The sequence below is a fragment of the Alosa pseudoharengus genome, unplaced genomic scaffold (genome assembly GCF_046254945.1).
Source record: "Alosa pseudoharengus isolate Yale_2024_CS ecotype anadromous, Long Island Sound unplaced genomic scaffold, YU_APseudo_1.1 YU_APseudo_1.1_scf_14, whole genome shotgun sequence".
Classification (NCBI taxonomy): Eukaryota; Metazoa; Chordata; class Actinopteri; order Clupeiformes; family Clupeidae; genus Alosa; species Alosa pseudoharengus.
The window spans coordinates 15,261,292-15,278,822 of record NW_027468609.1 but is presented as its reverse complement, the minus strand read 5'-3'; the positions used below and the strand labels follow the sequence as shown (position 1 = coordinate 15,278,822).

At 46.2% G+C, this 17,531-nt stretch overlaps 1 protein-coding gene across 3 annotated transcripts in view; it reads left to right on the top strand.

Moving 5' to 3' along the window:
- The window catches only part of nsd3 (nuclear receptor binding SET domain protein 3), a 34,910-nt gene that overhangs the window by 11,267 nt on the left and 6,112 nt on the right, over window positions 1-17,531 (top strand). For 2 of the 3 annotated variants that reach the window (XM_076283954.1, XM_076283953.1), the window contains exons 8-21: window positions 1,347-1,392; window positions 1,953-2,083; window positions 3,684-3,809; window positions 4,641-4,761; window positions 5,323-5,520; window positions 6,615-6,794; window positions 8,834-8,983; window positions 10,714-10,870; window positions 11,450-11,652; window positions 12,095-12,207; window positions 12,663-12,932; window positions 14,389-14,505; window positions 15,270-15,411; window positions 16,406-16,512. In XM_076283954.1, coding sequence (XP_076140069.1) covers window positions 1,347-1,392; window positions 1,953-2,083; window positions 3,684-3,809; window positions 4,641-4,761; window positions 5,323-5,520; window positions 6,615-6,794; window positions 8,834-8,983; window positions 10,714-10,870; window positions 11,450-11,652; window positions 12,095-12,207; window positions 12,663-12,932; window positions 14,389-14,505; window positions 15,270-15,411; window positions 16,406-16,512 — 2,061 coding nt within the window. The remainder of the gene's footprint in view (window positions 1-1,346; window positions 1,393-1,952; window positions 2,084-3,683; window positions 3,810-4,640; window positions 4,762-5,322; window positions 5,521-6,614; window positions 6,795-8,833; window positions 8,984-10,713; window positions 10,871-11,449; window positions 11,653-12,094; window positions 12,208-12,662; window positions 12,933-14,388; window positions 14,506-15,269; window positions 15,412-16,405; window positions 16,513-17,531) is intronic. The other variant, XM_076283955.1, reaches the window with a different exon arrangement.

Below are 17,531 nucleotides of genomic sequence, written 5' to 3'. Positions count from 1 at the left end.
TGACATCACGCTTCTGTTATTAAGTGTCATTCGTTTTTTTTATCATAAGTTAGGGGTAGGATTAGGGTTAAAGTTAGAGATTAGGGTTAGGGTTCATTTGTCATGACAGTGTCATGGCACTCTTATGTCGATACTGTCAAATAAAGTGTTACCAACTACTCGTACATCCTCAGACTCCATCATATAAAAACCTCAGTCTCAATCATTATTGAGTTTTCAGAAATGATTATAAATGCTTCATAAAGCACAAATAAATCTTCTTGTAATTTTTCCTGTATCCCCATATCCATAATAGTGCTTCATAGATTCAGGCTAAAGATGGACGCCTATGTCGTTGTCTAACTAGCAAAACTTTAGAACCACCAAGCTGCACCAAGCAGTTAGCACCAGTCAATTACTCTTCACATCCTCATGTTCCCACAAAGGTACAGCATCCCTCTCAACACACACTCACACTCACACACATACAGACATACACACACACACACATACACACACTCACACAGGCTCTAGGATGCAGAGACATGCAGCACACCAGCTGGCCGGAAAGTGTGTGTATATGTGTGTGTGTGTGTGTCAGAGAGAGAATGTTTTAATGGAGTCAGTGACTGTGTTAAAGAAGCCATTCTTAGTCAATGATTAACAGGCTACTTTAAAAATCTTCCATTCACATTGCCACTGCGGCTAGAAATAGCTATTCCATGACTACTGGGAGTTTTGAAGTCATGACCTGTTGTAGCTTTTACCTCAACAGAGGGGTTGTGAATCAAACCGCGCCGTCCTCAGTCCAAGTCCTCAGTCAGGTCAAACTGTTGAGTTATGACTGAAACATATAAGAATCCTCCACATAGTTTAGAGTCATGAACCACAGTGACAGATCTTTGAAGAGGGAAATTAAGTGTCAGACAGTGTTTGTTTTTAATTTTTTAATAAAATAAACTTCTCTTATTCTGCTATGCAACGCCTTTCTTAGACACTCATAACAAAGGAAAGTGCTGACAGAACTCCTCAACTCACACACAATTAGCACAGGTGAATAAAAGACAAAAAATGATGACTACTGAGAACAGAACTCGTTAATTCTATTTTTTTTTTCCTTCATTGTTTGTGTTATTTTAGTACTTCCGACCACTTAAAAGCGGAGACCTGCAGTGTATGGCTACTATGCGTGATTTCTCAGACAAAAACTGACCTTGCTGTGTGACTTGGCCTACTTCTCACCATGACTGCTCCTGACTCACACCAACAGGGTCGCTGGTGTAAAGCCAGTCTTGGTGCAGGTAGTGGGTTGGGTTTTTTTTCCCCAGCGGATTCCTCCTTAATGTTTATTTAACATTCCACTGTAGGCAGAGACTGCGCCTCAGATGGATTTGAAGACGGGGTTCCAGAAAGGTAATGTGTGATTGTGTGTTATTATTTTTTTTGTATTATTATGTTGCCTCTTTGTCTCTTTTGAAGAGCTGATTCTGTTTGTCCGACAGCTGTAGGCCCCTATGACTTATGACCTATGATGACCCCATGGTTATTACACCACTACCATATTAACACAGTTAAGCTAGTTAGTTGGTTGAATAATGACGTTTTAAATATCCAGTGTTAGCGGATCGCGCTTAGAGGTTAGCTTCTTAGGCGTGGAAATCAGGGGTGCGTTTCCTAAAACCATAGTTGCTAACGGTTGGCAATGGGAAATTGCATTGCAACCAACAAAGTTGCTAACTTAGTTAGCAACTATGGTTTTGGAAAACCCACCCCAGGACATTTTCTCCAGTTGGAATGTCACATTTCAGATGCGTAATGTCTTGGGCAAGTTGCATGGTGCAGAGTGAGTAACTTAGAGAGAAGCGATGGCTTATAGAGCGTCACTCTGAGCAGAGGTACACAGGGAAAGGATTCTCTGAGCCGCCAGCTGATTGGTCACGGTGACCCAGTAAGCCCCGCCCTCACACCCACAGGAGCCAGTGAGATCTCGGACTCCTGCAAGCCGCTGAAGAAACGCAGTCGAGCGTCGACCGACGTGGAGATGGCGAGCTCGCTCTACCGTGACACGTCCGACTCTGACTCGCGAGGACTCAATGATCCACAGGTACGACATGGGATGCACAGGATGTGATGTCATGGCAGACAGGAAGTGACTTATACAGTATAGTATAGTACAGTGCACTGCAGTAAAATGCAGAGAACAAATTTCCAATTGGAATTTCTTACAGGACTATACAGTATAACTTAACTTAACTTACTTAACACACATACACTCTTACGCACATATACTCTCTTGCAAATGAAGCGAAACAAAACATGAAGAATGAGACTGGGGTCCATTCATCCAAAATGCAAGGTTCATTGTCAGAAGAAGGGAGATAACACCCTGAGATGGTGTGTTTTTACACTGGGACAGTTGTTCTTAAACTTTTTGTCTGGCGCCCCTCAAAAAACATGGGCCAAGTCTTGCGACCCCCTTCTCTCTAACTGGCAGACTTTGGTTTCGAAAAGTTGTGAGATGGGCATTGGAAGCAGAGGCAGAAAATGTCTTCTCATAGGTAGGTTATGTCAACACGAAAGACATTATGTCAATAGCAGCCTTTGAATAAAAACCTTTAGATAAATGTCTTTTTAATCCAGACTGCAAATAATTCCGCAACCCCTCCAATATTCGCCCCCCCCCCCCCCCCCCAGTTTAAGAACCACTGCACTAGGAAAGTAAAAAAGACGCAGTCGGGGTGGCTGTGGTGCAATTTGCTAACGTTACAGCACCCGTACCTTTTTTCGGGTCCACGTGCCCACCGGGACCCGGGTCCCAAGTCCCACCCCGGGTCATTTCCTAATCCTATCCCATCGCTCTCATTTCCCAATCCTATCCCATCGCTCTCATTTCCCAATCCTATCCCATCGCTCTCTCCCACTCACTTCCTATCAGTCTCTCACTGTCCTATTGAAATAAAGGCAAAAAAGGCAACAACAACAACAACAAAGACAAGTCACAAGATAAGTGACACACTAAGTAGGGATTCAAATAGATCAGTTCTTTCTTAGGTCTTTGCACAAGGGTGTAGGCTAGATTGCCTGTCACTGTGAACTCGCAAAACTAAGGTGAAGGGGTAAGACAGAGAATTGGGATTGGGCTCTATAGGGGAAGTAAAGAAAGATGCTGTGTTGTCTGTGTATTACATAATATAGGCCTGTGTTGCAATGCTCACAGTCCAGAGAGCCTCAGCTTCATCTCGTTTCTCCTCTCATGTCTCCTCACCGTCATCTCGTTTCTACCGGAGATGCATCAGAGATCAGTCCAGTGTTCAAACGGACTCGAAGCCGCCGTCTGTTCCCAAAAATGCTGATAAGCTGAGCTGAGATGGCCTTCTATTCAGAGAGATGTCAGCAATCCAGTCCTATTTGTTCTTCTCAGCTTTCAAAAGCTTAACTGAAAATAGTCTGGTCCACAGCCTTAAAACGACACAGACACACGTCACAGTGCACTAGGCGTTGTCAAATCAGAAGGAGAATACAGTGTGCGATTACAGAAAGCTTGACAATTGTGTGTGTGTGTGTGTGTGTGTGTGTGTGTGTGTGTGTGTGTGTGTGTGTGTGTGTGTGTGTGTGTGTGTGTGTGTGTGTGTGTGTTTGTGTTTGCACGTGTGTGTGTGTTTGCACGTGTGTGTGTGTGTGTGTGTGTGTGTGTCCTGGAGCAGATGGGATTTGGGAAGCGCTCGGACAGCCCCACCAATCTGGATGCGGACGGGTCAGACTCCCAGTCGGTGGACTCCAACCTGTCTGGACAGGGCGGCAGCTCGTCCAAGAGGGAGAACGTCTGCCAGGTGGGCCTCCATCACCACTTCCTCTCTCCCCTCCCAACAGCCACCTTACTGGCCACTAGCCACGTGTCCAGAGATGCCCTTTACTCCACTCGTATATTAGCAATAACACCTTAACATTGTTTACTGCCTATGGGTGGTTCTAGGAATGTGTTTTAGTATTTGGATCCAAAAAGATTTGGATTTTGATCTTCTGGGGGGCTTTTGACATGTATGGGTTGTTGTGAGGATGTGCTTAAAGGCACCCTTAACAGTTTTTTGACCTTAACATAATGTTTCCAAAAGCATTTTGATGATGCATAACATCGTAATATGACGAACTGCACTTCTGCCATTGTCTGAGCAGCCCTCTGTAGGGGATTACCGACATAGCAACTTTCTAGTTTCGGGTAGGAAACTGCCCCCCCCCCCCCCCCCTCCAAAATCGAAACGCAAAAGAGCTGCTATGCTACAGGAATTCCGAGAACTTTTTCTACAGACTGCTATCGGTGCATTCCCTCTATCCAGATTATGTCAGAGTTATGTTCTTACTTAGTTGCGAAAGACGCATATTTAGTTTGTTTATTATTGCGTTTCTCAACCAGAGGGGGACTCCGAGAGCAAATCTTGTTAAGGGTGCCCTTCAGATGCCGTGAGCTCGTTGCTGGTTTGTCTCCGGGATGGTGGGAGTTTGATGACCTCAACTGATGTGTCATATGTTACTGACATGTCTGTGTCATATTTTACTGACAAGTCTGATGTGTCATATGTTACTGATGCATTTGATGTATCCGATGTTTCTGATGAGTTTCTGCTGTTGCTGATGTTTCTGTGTGTGTGGTGTGTCCGCGGCAGAAATGTGAGTCCTTCGGTGACTCCCTGGTGTGCTGTGAGGGCGAGTGCAACAGACTCCTGCACCCAGAATGCCTTGGGGCCGGCTCAGACGGGGAGCCCATCTGCCAGGAGTGTAAAACAGGTGGGCCTGACCTGTGATGTGCAACATGATGACCTCTGGTTCCTCTGACATCTTTATTATTCCTCAATAGGCCTCAATAGAGCAAAAAGATTCTAATCCCATTTATGTGTTGTGTTGTGTTGTGTTGTGTTGTGTTGTGTTGTGTTGTGTTGTGTTGTGTTGTGTTGTGTTGTGTTGTGTTGTGTTGTGTTGTGTTGTGTTGTGTTGTGTTGTGTTGTGTTGTGTTGTGTTGTGTTGTGTTGTGTTGTATGTTGTATGAAGATTGAAACCACATCACAGATGGAATATTTGATTTTGTTGAAAGCTAAATTATACTTTCTGTCTCTTTCTGTTGGCTCATCTCTTGCTTTGTCTCTTTCTTTCTTTGTCTCTCTTTCTTTCTTTCTTTCTCTTTCTCTCTCTCTGTGTCTTTCTCTCTCTCTCTCTCTCCTCTCTCTGTGTCTCTCTCTGTCTCTCTCTTCCTCTCTGTCTTTCTCTTCCTCTCTTTCTCTCTCTCTCTCTCTGTCTTTCTCTTCCTCTCTCTCTCTCTCTCTCTCCCTCTCTCCCGCTCCCCTGCTGTAGGTTCGCACGCGTGTTTCTCCTGTAAGGTGGCGGAGGGAGATGCACGGAGGTGTGCGGTGTCCGGCTGCGGCCGCTTCTACCACGAGGCCTGTGCCAGGAAGTACCCGGGCACCGCTGTGGACCCGGGCGGGCTGCAGTGCCCCCAGCACAGCTGTGCCACCTGCTGTCTTGAGAGGGACCTGCAGAAAGCCAGTACAGGTGGGCACACTCTAATTGCCAGTACAGGTGGGCACACTCTAATTGCCAGTACAGGTGGGCACACTCTTATTGCCAGTACAGGTGGGCACACTCTAATTGCCAGTACAGGTGGGCACACTCTTTTTGCCAGTACAGGTGGGCACACTCTTTTTGCCAGTACAGGTGGGCACACTCTTATTGCCAGTACAGGTGGGCACACTCTTATTGCCAGTACAGGTGGGCATGCTCTGAGGGGCAGTAAAAGTGGGCATGCTCTTATTGCCAGTACAGGTGGGCATGCTCTGAGGGGCAGTAAAGGTGGGCATGCTCTTATTGCCAGTACAGGTGGGCATGCTCTGAGGGCCAGTAAAGGTGGGCATGCTCTGAGGGCCAGTAAAGGTGGGCATGCTCTTATTGCCAGTACAGGTGGGCATGCTCTTATTGCTAGGACAGGTGGGCATGCTCTGAGGGGCAGTAAAGGTGGGCATGCTCTGAGGGCCAGGGCCTCTCCATGTTTCTTGGAAGTAGTAATGTGTAATGTGTTTTTTTTTGTTTTCTAACTTCTCAAACCAGGAAAGGCATCCCTTTCTCTGAAACTAATGTCTGCCTTGATGTAGCTCTCTAACTTTCTATGATTTCTTCCATCTCTCCTCTCCTTTTCTCCTTTTCTCCTTTCCTTTCCTCCTTCCTCCTCCTCCTCTCTTGTTCTCTCCATCTCCTTATCTCTCTTTCTCTCCCTCTCTCCCTCCCTCTCTCTCTCTCCCTCTTCCATCTCTCCTCTCTGATTTCTTCCTTCCTCCTCCTCTATCTTGTTTTCTCCATCACCATATCTCTCCCTCCCTCCCTCTCTCTCTCTCTCTCTCTCTCTCTCTCTCTCTCTCCCTTTTCCATCTCTCCTCTCCGATTTCCTCCTTCCTCACTCTCTGATTTCCTTCTTCTCCTCTCTCTTTCCCCTCATCTCTCTCTCTCTCTCTCTCTCTCTCTCTCTCTCTCTCTCTCTCTCTCTCTCCCTTTTCCATCTCTCCTCTCCAATTTCCTCCTTCCTCACTCTCTGATTTCCTTCTTCTCCTCTCTCTTTCCCCTCATCTCTCTCCATCTCCTCACCCCCCCCTCAGGCCGTCTGATGCGCTGCCTCCGCTGCCCGGTGGCCTATCACACGGGAGACGGCTGCGTGGCGGCCGGCTGTGTGATGGTCACTCCTCACCTCATGGTGTGCAGCAACCACTCGAGCGCACGGCGGAACGGCCACCTCTGCTCACCGGTAAACGTAGGCTGGTGTTTCCTCTGTGCTCGAGGTAAGAACGCCCCCTACTGTCACCCCCCCCCCCCACACACACACACACACGTTCACCAACAGCACCCGTGTTTGTTAAAAGATGTCTCTTACAGTGCAAGTATTCTTTTAAAGCCCTTACAGAATAAGTGTTTATCAAGCCATGCTTTATAGATAAGTACTTCATTAGTGTGTGCACATGCGGTCTGCCATATCAGTGCTTATCATGGTTATGTTGTAAGCAAATGTAGCATAGTCTGCATCAGTCATTATGGTATGGATGGTATCATATTATAAACCATATAATAATCCTTTTGTCCCCTACCTCAACATAGTGATTAAGGGATTGTTAAGTGATGCAGTCTTGTTAAGTGATGCAGTCTTAGGTTTTTGTTCAGTTTTGGAGTTGAGAGACTTTGCTTTCTAACACTCACTCTTCAGCGAAGCGATGCGCAGAGGCGTAGGTGTGTGTGCGTGTGTGTGTGCGTGCAGTCAGAGTAACCTGTGTGAGTTGTGACTTGTAGGGCTATTCGTGCTTAACCTCAAAGCTAACGTGTGTGTTAGTGCTCACATCCTGTCCCCCCCCCTTTTTATAGAGAAGATCTCCTGTAGTCCTCTAACACCACTCACTCTGTGTGTGTGTGTGTGTGTGTGTGTGTGTGTGTGTGTGTGTGTGTGTGTGTGTGTGTGTGTGTGTGTGTGAGAGAGAGAAAGAAAGGGAGAACGCTCGCTCTAACGGCTCATTGGCTCCGTTGTCTCCTCAGACATACACTGCAGATGTGACAGTCATTCTTGACTTTTGTTTAAGACTAACCCTCAATTTCTTCCCTGTTTCTCTCCTACAAGATCCAGTCGTTGTTGTTTGTGTTTGTTTTCTCTTTCCTGGTTGTTTACTCTTCTGATACATTGCCATCACTAATTTCAATAGCAATGCAGCAGTTACCCTTTGACCAAACATCTGTCCAGTGCTCTGAATTGCAGTAATTGCTTTTAACAGAGACTATCTTATTTATTTATAGATTTCCTGATTGTAGACTTCAGAAGTAGATGTAGATGATCTGATTGGATTGCACAGTAGTTGTTGATTGTAGAATAGATAATCTGATTGGACTGTAGAGCTCTTGGTTGTGACGTCATTTTAAGGTTGGCGTGGGCATGGGAAACTTCTCTGTACTGGGTGTTTCTCAGTATTCATAGCCGTTGAAGTGTACTGTGAAATGTCAATGACGATTCTACTACTAGCTTCAAAGAAATTGCTTCATTCGTGTGATCAGATCACAGGGTGATGTAATCTGTAGCCTGAAATATGAAAGAACTTGGTATATTTAATCAGGCGGTGAGTAATCTTATCAGTTAAATCATCACAAAGTATTTTTTTACTTTTATTCAAAATGGCATCCTTTACTGGATGTACCGTAATATTTGGTGAATCAACCTAATTATTACTCACCAACCACTAGTTAACTATTCTAAGTAATGCTAATATTGCTAGTTACATGAGCAAACAGAGTTTACAGCTCTAGTGCACCAACATGCTAAAATGTATGGAAAATCATGATGTATAGGCCATCGTAATAATCGTATATCATGAATAGGCTATAGTGTTGTAAAATACACTATAATGCTCACTAATCATAAATAATGAATAGGCTATAGTGTTATAAAATACACTATGATGCTCACTAATCATAAATGATGAATAGGCTATAGTGTTGTAAAATACACTATGATGCTCACTAATCATAAATGATAAACAAGCTATAGTATTGTAAAATACACTATGATGCTCACTAGCTCCTGGGAGCAGCAGAAGGTCCCCAAGCCTACACCGCTCGCGTCATTTCACGAGTCATCCTCCTTTTCCTTTGTCTATGTTTCTGTGATTTTGATTTCTTTTTCAACTGTGTGTCTTGACGTGAGTGGTGTGTCTGTGCCCGTGTGAGTGCGTGAGTGTGTGTATGTGAGTGTGTGTGTGCGCGAGTGTGTGTGTTCGTTCTCTGTAATCACAGGTAGTGTCCCTCTGCATCTCACCTCTCTTCCTGTGTGTCTTGTCCTGTGTAGGCCTTGTAGTGCACGACCTCACTGACCGCATTTTAAGCTCATATACCTTTAAGTCTCACTTCCTTCTGACTGAGTCAAATCGTGCTGAGTTGATGACATTACCTATGATTCCTTCTTCTTCGTCAGCTACCCAAAAGAATATTGGCAAAGGTAAACTCATGTTTTCCAGTTTGCTGCTTCATAATGCGCCCCTCTTTTTTGCTGCTTTGGCTCGATCGATCATTTATGTGCTTGAAGTTTTTTTTTTTTCTCTTTGTTTTGCTTTTGTTTATGTTTGTGGTATTCTTGTCTGGCACCTGACTCTGGTTCAGATCTGGTGCTGATCTGGATACCAACAACCCCCCCCCCCCCCCCCAACACACACACACACACACACACACACACACACACACACACACACACACACAGTGTGTCTCCTGAGTTAGTGGCTGTTTGGACGATTTTGATTCTGATTTGAACTTCCAGTAGCAAAACCTGCAGTAATGTTCTCAATTTAAGTACCTGTGCAATGACACATACAGTGACACACACACACACACACACACACACACAGCCATTGAAAGGCCATGCTCCTACACATACACACATAGCTTCAGAGTGAGTCAGTGTTTGGGCTCCTCTGCTTGTGTGTATGTGTGTGTGTCCTCGCTGTCTCTGCTGCCTTTCCCCGTAATCCTGCAATTGCTTCTCTGCGTCACGCTTGGCCCCCCCAACACAGACACACACACACACACACACACACACAGACAGGCACACACACAGACAGGCACACACTCGTCTCCCAGCTTGCTCTAAATAAAGACTTCGCTCGTGCTTCCAATTTCTCACCTAATGCTTTTCTGATTGTCGCTGATTCCGTTAGTCATCGTACGACTCGAATCCTCAAACTCAAACCCTGTGCGTCCTGCAGTTAGGCTTTTAGTGTGTTTTGGATGGTGTTTTGGTTTACTTTGATTATGAACTCATACAGAGTTCATATTCATATTCACTTCATATTCAGATTGAAAAATGATTGGCAAAGCATGTGACGAATGAAAACTAAAGTTAAAATGGTGATCTGTCTGAAAAAGATTGATGAGCAAACAAAATTGTTTACCTGGTAAACGATAACAAATCCTCTCTTCGTAACTGCTGTTTTATTCACGGGTCAGTCATTCATATCGTAAGTCTGTATGAGAACGCCATCCAAAATGTACCTAGATGAGTGGGTTCTGGGTGGGAGACAGTGAGTGCTCACTGCCCTTGACACCAACACCCCATTTTCATATATACATAGACACACACACACACACACACACACACACACACACACACTCTACACATACACACCTTGCACACACACCCTGGGAAGCCCGCATGCTTTGGAATGGTGGCACTTATCTTTGGTGATTTCCGGCCTCCCGTCTCCCATCATGCACTTGGCTTTGTCCCCCCCCCCTAACCAAACCAAACCAAACCAACCAATCCCTGCCCCCCCCCCCCCCCGACGGCACATTCAGCAAAACTTATCCTGAGGCAGAGCCCAAAAAGCATGTCATTTTTTCCACGTGTGGCAGAGGAAGCAGTCGTGGCAGGTATTAGGTGATGGTGAAAACAGATGTGCTTTGCTCCTCCACTCTCGGCCTCTCTTGGAGGCCTGTGTGTGGTGAAGGAAGGAGAGGACCCTGAGGGAGTTGCTTTTTGGTTGTCTGAAGTATTTATGGAACGAGAGAGTTCACGACCTCGTGCCTCCTCTCTTGCCACGCCTGTCTGCCTGCCGAGGGATAAGTTTTGAAGAATGTCGCCCCCTGCTGTTTGGACGAAGACTTGCACGTAATAACCCTTTGTGCTCCTGTGCCGTGTGCCTGTGTGTGTCATTGTGTGTGTGTGTGTGTGATAAGGAGGAAGACTGCTGTGTTGCGAGGGCTGTCCGGCGGCCTTCCACCCCGAGTGTCTGAATGTTGAGATGCCCGAGGGGGTGTGGCTCTGCAGTGAGTGCAGAACGGGCAAGAAGCCCCACTACAAGCAGATCGTCTGGGTCAAGCTGGGCAACTACCGGTGAGTCTCACTCATTGATAACACACAGGGGCAATCAGACATGCACCTGCGTGAACAACAGCATGGGCTTAGTGTGGGATTGTTTGACTGTTAAAGGTGCTCTAAGCGATGTTGGGTAACATCACTTCTGTTGAAGTTCCAACAAAACAGAGAGCTAGCTCGCTACTCCCTCCCCCTCTCTCCCTCCCGTGCAATTGAAACTGCTAAACGCACATCTTGTTGGTGATTGGCTGGAACAGTTTACATTTTTATGGTCCAGGCTGGACCAAATTGTTTTTGTTGCTGTTTTTGGAGCCTGGGTTTTCCACAAAGACCATGTTTTTTTTTTTTTTACAGTGTATTAAGGGCACAGGCAGTTAGAGGATGGTGAGGGGATGTTTGTAGTATGCAACAGCTTAAACATCGCGTAACATCGCTTAGAGCACCTTTAACAGTGTTTCCGCTACTGTGGACAGCGCCCCCCAGGTTTTAGCCTAACCCTTAGCTATTTTCTGATGCGGGTTCTACCCTAACCCGTTGCTGTTCCCCGGTGTGGGTCCTTCCCTAACCCTGCACTGTTCCCCGGTTCTTCCTGGGCAGGTGGTGGCCGGCTGAGATCTGCAACCCCCGTCTGGTGCCGACCAACATCCAGACGCTGAAGCACGACGTCGGCGACTTCCCCGTCTTCTTCTTCGGTTCCCACGACTACTACTGGAGCAACCAGGGCAGAGTGTTCCCCTACGTGGAGAGCGACAGGAACTATGCCGAGGGCCAGGTTGGCATCAACAAGACCTTCAAGAAAGGTGAGGCCAGCTGCACCTAGGACATTTTTTTTTATGTTTTTAAAAAAAATTTTTTTTAAGTAATTCGGTTTGTTAAACAGTTGAGAAGTGTGTTTGTGTAACTAAAATCTGTGTGTGAAGGCACGTGTGTGTTCGCACATGACCGAAACCTCACATGGTGATAAACTTAGTGAGGATCAGTGTAAACATTTGCTCGTATGTTTTGAGTGTGTGTGTGTGTGTGTGTGTGTACATATCTGTGTTCAAGTTTATATATGTAGCCTATTGCATGTACTCTTCTACACCATACTATGGAAGGTAAAGAGCATGCGTGTGTGTTTTGTGCGCTTGTGTGTGTGTGTGTGTGCGTGTGTGTGTGTGTGTGTGTGTGCGTGTGTGTGTGTGTTGTGCACTTGTGTGTGTGTGTGTGTGTGTGTGTGTGTGTGTGTGTGTGTGTATTCAGCACTGGAGGAAGCTGCCAGGAGGTTTCAGGAGCTGAGAGCGCAGAGGGAAACTAAAGAGGCCCTGGAACAGGAGCGCAACTCCCGAAGACCCCCACCTTATAAACTCATCAAGGTAGCACTCACACACTCACACACACACACACACACACACACACACACACACACCTTACAAACTCATCAAGGTAGCACTCACACACACACACACACACACACACACACACACACACACCTTACAAACTCATCAAGGTAACACTCACACACTCACACACACACACACACACACACACACCTCACACACACACACACACACACACACCCACCTTACAAACTCATCAAGGTAACACTCACACACTCACACACACACACACACACACACACACACACACACACACCCACCTTACAAACTCATCAAGGTAACTCACTCACTCACTCACTCACTCACACACTCACACACTCACACACTCACACACACACACCTTACAAACTCACTCACTCACTCACTCACAACTTATCAAGGTAGTACACACAGAGAGACCCCTAACCTATACTCTCTCTATCCCCCTCCAGTCCAACAAGCCGGTGGGGAAGGTGCTGCTCCACGTGGCCGACCTGTCTGAGATCCCGCGCTGTAACTGCCGTCCGTCGGACGAGCGCCCCTGCAGCCAGGACTCGCAGTGCCTGAACCGCATGCTGCAGTACGAGTGCCACCCGCAGGTGTGCCCGGCCGCCGACCGCTGCCACAACCAGAGCTTCTCCCGACGCCACTACCCCGTCACTGAAGTCATCAAGACCCATGACCGCGGCTGGGGCCTCAAAACCAAGCAGGACCTCAAGAAGGTGTGTGTTTGTGTGTGTGTGCGTGTGTGTTACCTTGATGAGTTTGTAAGGTGGGAGTCTGTGTGAGTGAGTGTGTGTGTGTGTGTGTGTCGTGTTGCAGCATGTTTTTTATCAGCTTATAGGACTGGTTTTTGCATTGTGTGTAGGGCTGAAACGATTCATCGAGTTACTCGAATAACTTGATTAAAAAAATTACTCGAGGCAAAAACCCTGCCTCGAAGCCTCGTTAAATTCCTATGACAGGCACTATACGTGCAGGGATCTGATTGTTCCACACGGACCGTTGTTCAGGAAGCACACCACTAGCGCGTGAATCGTGATAGGCTACATTCTGAATTTAGCTGGCGCGATGGCGGAGTCAAGATGTCCATAAATGGAAGAGAATGTCTAAAGTTTTCAAGTAAGGTTTTGGGATCATTACATACTCAAAAAGGAAAAGAACAAGCATCTGAACCGAAAACATCCACTCCATGCTGTTTCACGATAAATAAAGTCAATAAAGTAGGCTATCTCAATCTATCTAGCCTATCTATCATCTATCTACGTAGCCTATAGCCTACATTGATGTTTGCTGATTTTAATCACATACTGTATTTGTAGCGATGTCGTGATATAATGTTTAGCTTTGATGTTTTTAAGTAGTAAACTTATTCACATTTAATTGTAAGACAGTATGCCTAAAAAAGAACCCCTTCTTATACACACATGCATGCACCCTCATCTTCCCTCACGCACCGCACGCGTGCACACACACACACACACACACACACACACACACACACACACACACACACACACAGGTTGCTAGGTTACCATAGCAAATAGGCTCACCCCAGGATTTTTATTTTATTTTTTATTTTGATGTTTATAGCTACCAGTTCTGGTATCATCTTTAAATGAACGTTCATGGTGTTTGTTCATGTGAAGGAAAGATATTCACGCTTTGTTTAAAAAAAACATTTCCGCATGACATTGCCATTTGTGTTGTGAAAAGGGGGCAGCCGTGGCCTACTGGTTAGCGCTTCGGACTTGTAACCGGAGGGTTGCCGGTTCGAACCCCAACCAGTAGGCATGGCTGAAGTGCCCTTAAGCAAGGCTGCTCCCCGAGCGCCTCTGTTGTTGCAGGCAGCTCACTGCGCCGGGATTAGTGTGTGCCTCACCTCACTGTGTGTTAGTGTGTTTCACTAATTCACGGATTGGGATAAATGCAGAGACCAAATTTCCCTCACGGGGTCAAAAGAGTATATATACTTATACCATATACTTATACTTAAAGACACCAGTTAACATGCTATCAATGCTAGGGTTTGTCAATGCTAATTCTGCTGCTGTTGGTGTTTGTTTTGCCTGCATTTCAGTTAGATGCTCGTTGGGTAGTTCCACCAGCACTCCTTACTGCTGCTGGCAGTATCTGACAAATCTTCAAATAATAATGTCTGTGTGTGTGTGTGTTCAGGGGGATTTTGTGATGGAGTATGTCGGGGAGCTGATCGACTCCGAGGAGTGCCGTCAGCGAATCCGCCACGCCCACGAGAACCATGTGACCGACTTTTACATGCTCACACTCACCAAGGCAAGCGTCTCTTTCTTACACTCTCAGGAAGCGCGTAGCGTCTCTTTCTTACACTCCCAGGAAGCGAGTAGCGTCGCAGATAAAACTTACTCAGAATCTAATCTAACCCACCATGGCCAGCTTCTCTTTCCTGCCCAGCCAGCACTACAGAGGAGTGTATAATATTTGATATTGACATTATGATATTTGTGGGATATTTTTACCCAAGAACAACAACTAACATTTAATATGGCACTTAATTAAGGCAACCAGAGTTTACAGTGAAGAACACATTCTTTAGGTGTCCTACTTCCTACAGAGTAAACTGATAGAGAAAGGTTGTCCTCATTGTAAGAAATATGTGATACGATCTAGGAAAACCATTCACATGGTGCACTCATGAATCCTCGATTTTTGCCTCGTTTCAACCCTCTCTGGTAAAATTTCACCAACTTAAGATTCTGATCCTATTCTGGCAACATTCTAGACACTGTCCCCTAGTAAAATCCTGGATACCATTCTCCCAAAATTCTGGATGTTGCTAGGATAATATCAGAATCATCAGGTTAAATTGCACCATGTGAAGGGTTTTCCCAGATTGCCCTAGTAATCACTATAAAGATTATTTCCAGCGCCTTTGACACACACGTGTGTGTGTGTGTGTGTGTGTGTGTGTGTGTGTGTGTGTGTGTGTGTGTGTGTGTGTGTGTGTGTGTGTGTGTGTGTGTGTGTGTGTGTGTGTGTGTGTGTGTGTGTGTACGTGTGTACCCTCTGTAATGCTGCAGGATCGGGTAATCGATGCCGGACCCAAGGGGAACGTAGCGCGCTTCATGAACCACAGCTGCAGCCCCAATTGCGAGACGCAGAAGTGGACAGTGAATGGGGAAGTGCGGATCGGCCTGTTCACCCTCTGCGACGTCCCTGCAGGTCAGGAGGGAGGGCGAGCTAGGGAGGGAGGGGAGGGAGGTTAACGTGCTTGAGCCACTAGCCCCGAGTGCAGCGTTAAAGTGCTTGAACATACAGTGCACTCTACTATTGAAAACTGGTGTTGGACTGGACATACTGTCATACTGACAATCATGCTTTTGATTGATGAGAAAAGTGTGTCCACCACGCAGACAGTCTTTTGGAAACACTTTGTATTTCTGAGAAATGTATTGGGACATTGTTGGAACTGCTCAGTAATGAATGGTAATGTCACCAGGTGCGTTCAAATTTGGCACGTGGCGAACGTTCGTGGTGAACATGTTTTCTTTGAACAGTTAAGTTTGGATGATTTGGTATTACATTCCATTGTAACAGTAATTGCATTATTACCTTCATCCAGTTCCACTGTATGTTTGTGTAGAACTACCTCCGCAGACTGTTTGCGATTGTTGGCAAACGTTCGCCGAAAACTCCAAGCAAACGGAGAACTGTTTGCTAACGTTCGCAAATTTACGCCTATGTTTTCGAATTTGAACGCACCTCTGCTGTTGTGAGTCTGTGTCACTTTTGATAAAAGAGTGTGCTACAGATCAGTGAACTTCAGCTTTAACCTTAATACTTTAATGTGTCTCATCACGTTCTGGTGATTCATATTCGGGGGCAGCCGTGGCCTACTGGTTAGCGCTTCGGACTTGTGACCGGAGGGTTGCCGGTTTGAACCCCGACCAGTAGAAAGCGGCTGAAGTGCCTTTGAGCAAGGCACCTAACCCCTCACTGCTCCCCGAGCGCCGCTGTTGTTGCAGGCAGCTCACTGCGTCGGGTGAGTTACATTAGTGTGTGCTTCACCTGACTGTGTGTTCACTGTGTGCTGAGTGTGTTTCACTGATTCACGGATTGGGATAAATGCAGAGACCAAATTTCCCTCAAGGGATCAAAAGAGTATATATACTTATACTTATACTTATTCTTTCTCTGTGACTGTGATTGACCTCAGATACAGAGCTGACCTTCAACTATAACCTGGACTGTCTGGGGAATGGCCGGACATCGTGCCACTGCGGGGCGGAGAACTGCAGTGGGTTCCTCGGAGTTCAACCCAAGGTGAGGCCAGAAACACATGCTTTATGTTAAGACTGTTACCCCTACTGCCCCTCAACCCACACACACACTCCTCTATGTGCCATGCACTGCCCCCCCCCCCCCCACCCCCACCCTGGAAATCCAGAGTTCTCGCGGGAACACAATTCGAATTTGCTCAGTGAGTCACTCTGGCAATGAGTAATGATGCATGTTATTTATGTCCCTTGTATCGCGGGGAACCAATCACATCGGTGTATCTGATATAGGCGGGCCATAGGCGAGCTAAACAGATGACTATAGCGCTGCAACGAATCAGTCAGTAAACTTTGGTCGTAGTGTTATCCAATTGTCGAAATCCGGAATTAGTCAGTAAACATTGGTCGTAGTGTTATCCAATTGTCGAATTCCGAAATTAGTCAGTAAACATTGGTCGTAGTGTTATCCTATTGCATGCAGTGAGATTTTCAAATGCATGCTTGGTACCGCCCCTCGAGTTGGGCCATTGCATTAGTCATGGCCAGACCCTTAATCTTTCTAGATTTTCAGTGCACCCCATCTGAGGTTAAATGGCAGATCTGGGTTAGATTACGGAGTACAATTGCAGTCTGACCTTATTCCCAAGCGAACCAATCTTTTGGGTTTTGCCTCAAACAAGCCAGGTGTGAAAGCAGCCTAAGGCAAGGATCACATGTTGTGGAAAGCGTGTGAAAGATGCACCTGCCTCAAACAAGCCAGGTGTAAAAGCAGCCTAACGGTGTTGGTCCACTGTTACTACACAACATTCTGTCGTGCTGCACTTCACTCTATTCCTATGGCTGACGTCAAGTGACTTTAACGCGCCCACAAAGCATTCCAGGAAGGCGGCGCTGCATTTGAAAAAATGTTGCGTGTCAAAAAGCTGGCCGATGCCCATCTTTATGCAAATGAATCCATTGAACGCGACGCGACTACCCAATGAAAGCACAAGGTTGTAGGTCCTTTGTTTTACCACAACGGTGCCTGTGAAACTTTGGTTCCGCTTACAAGACAAATGAATGTTT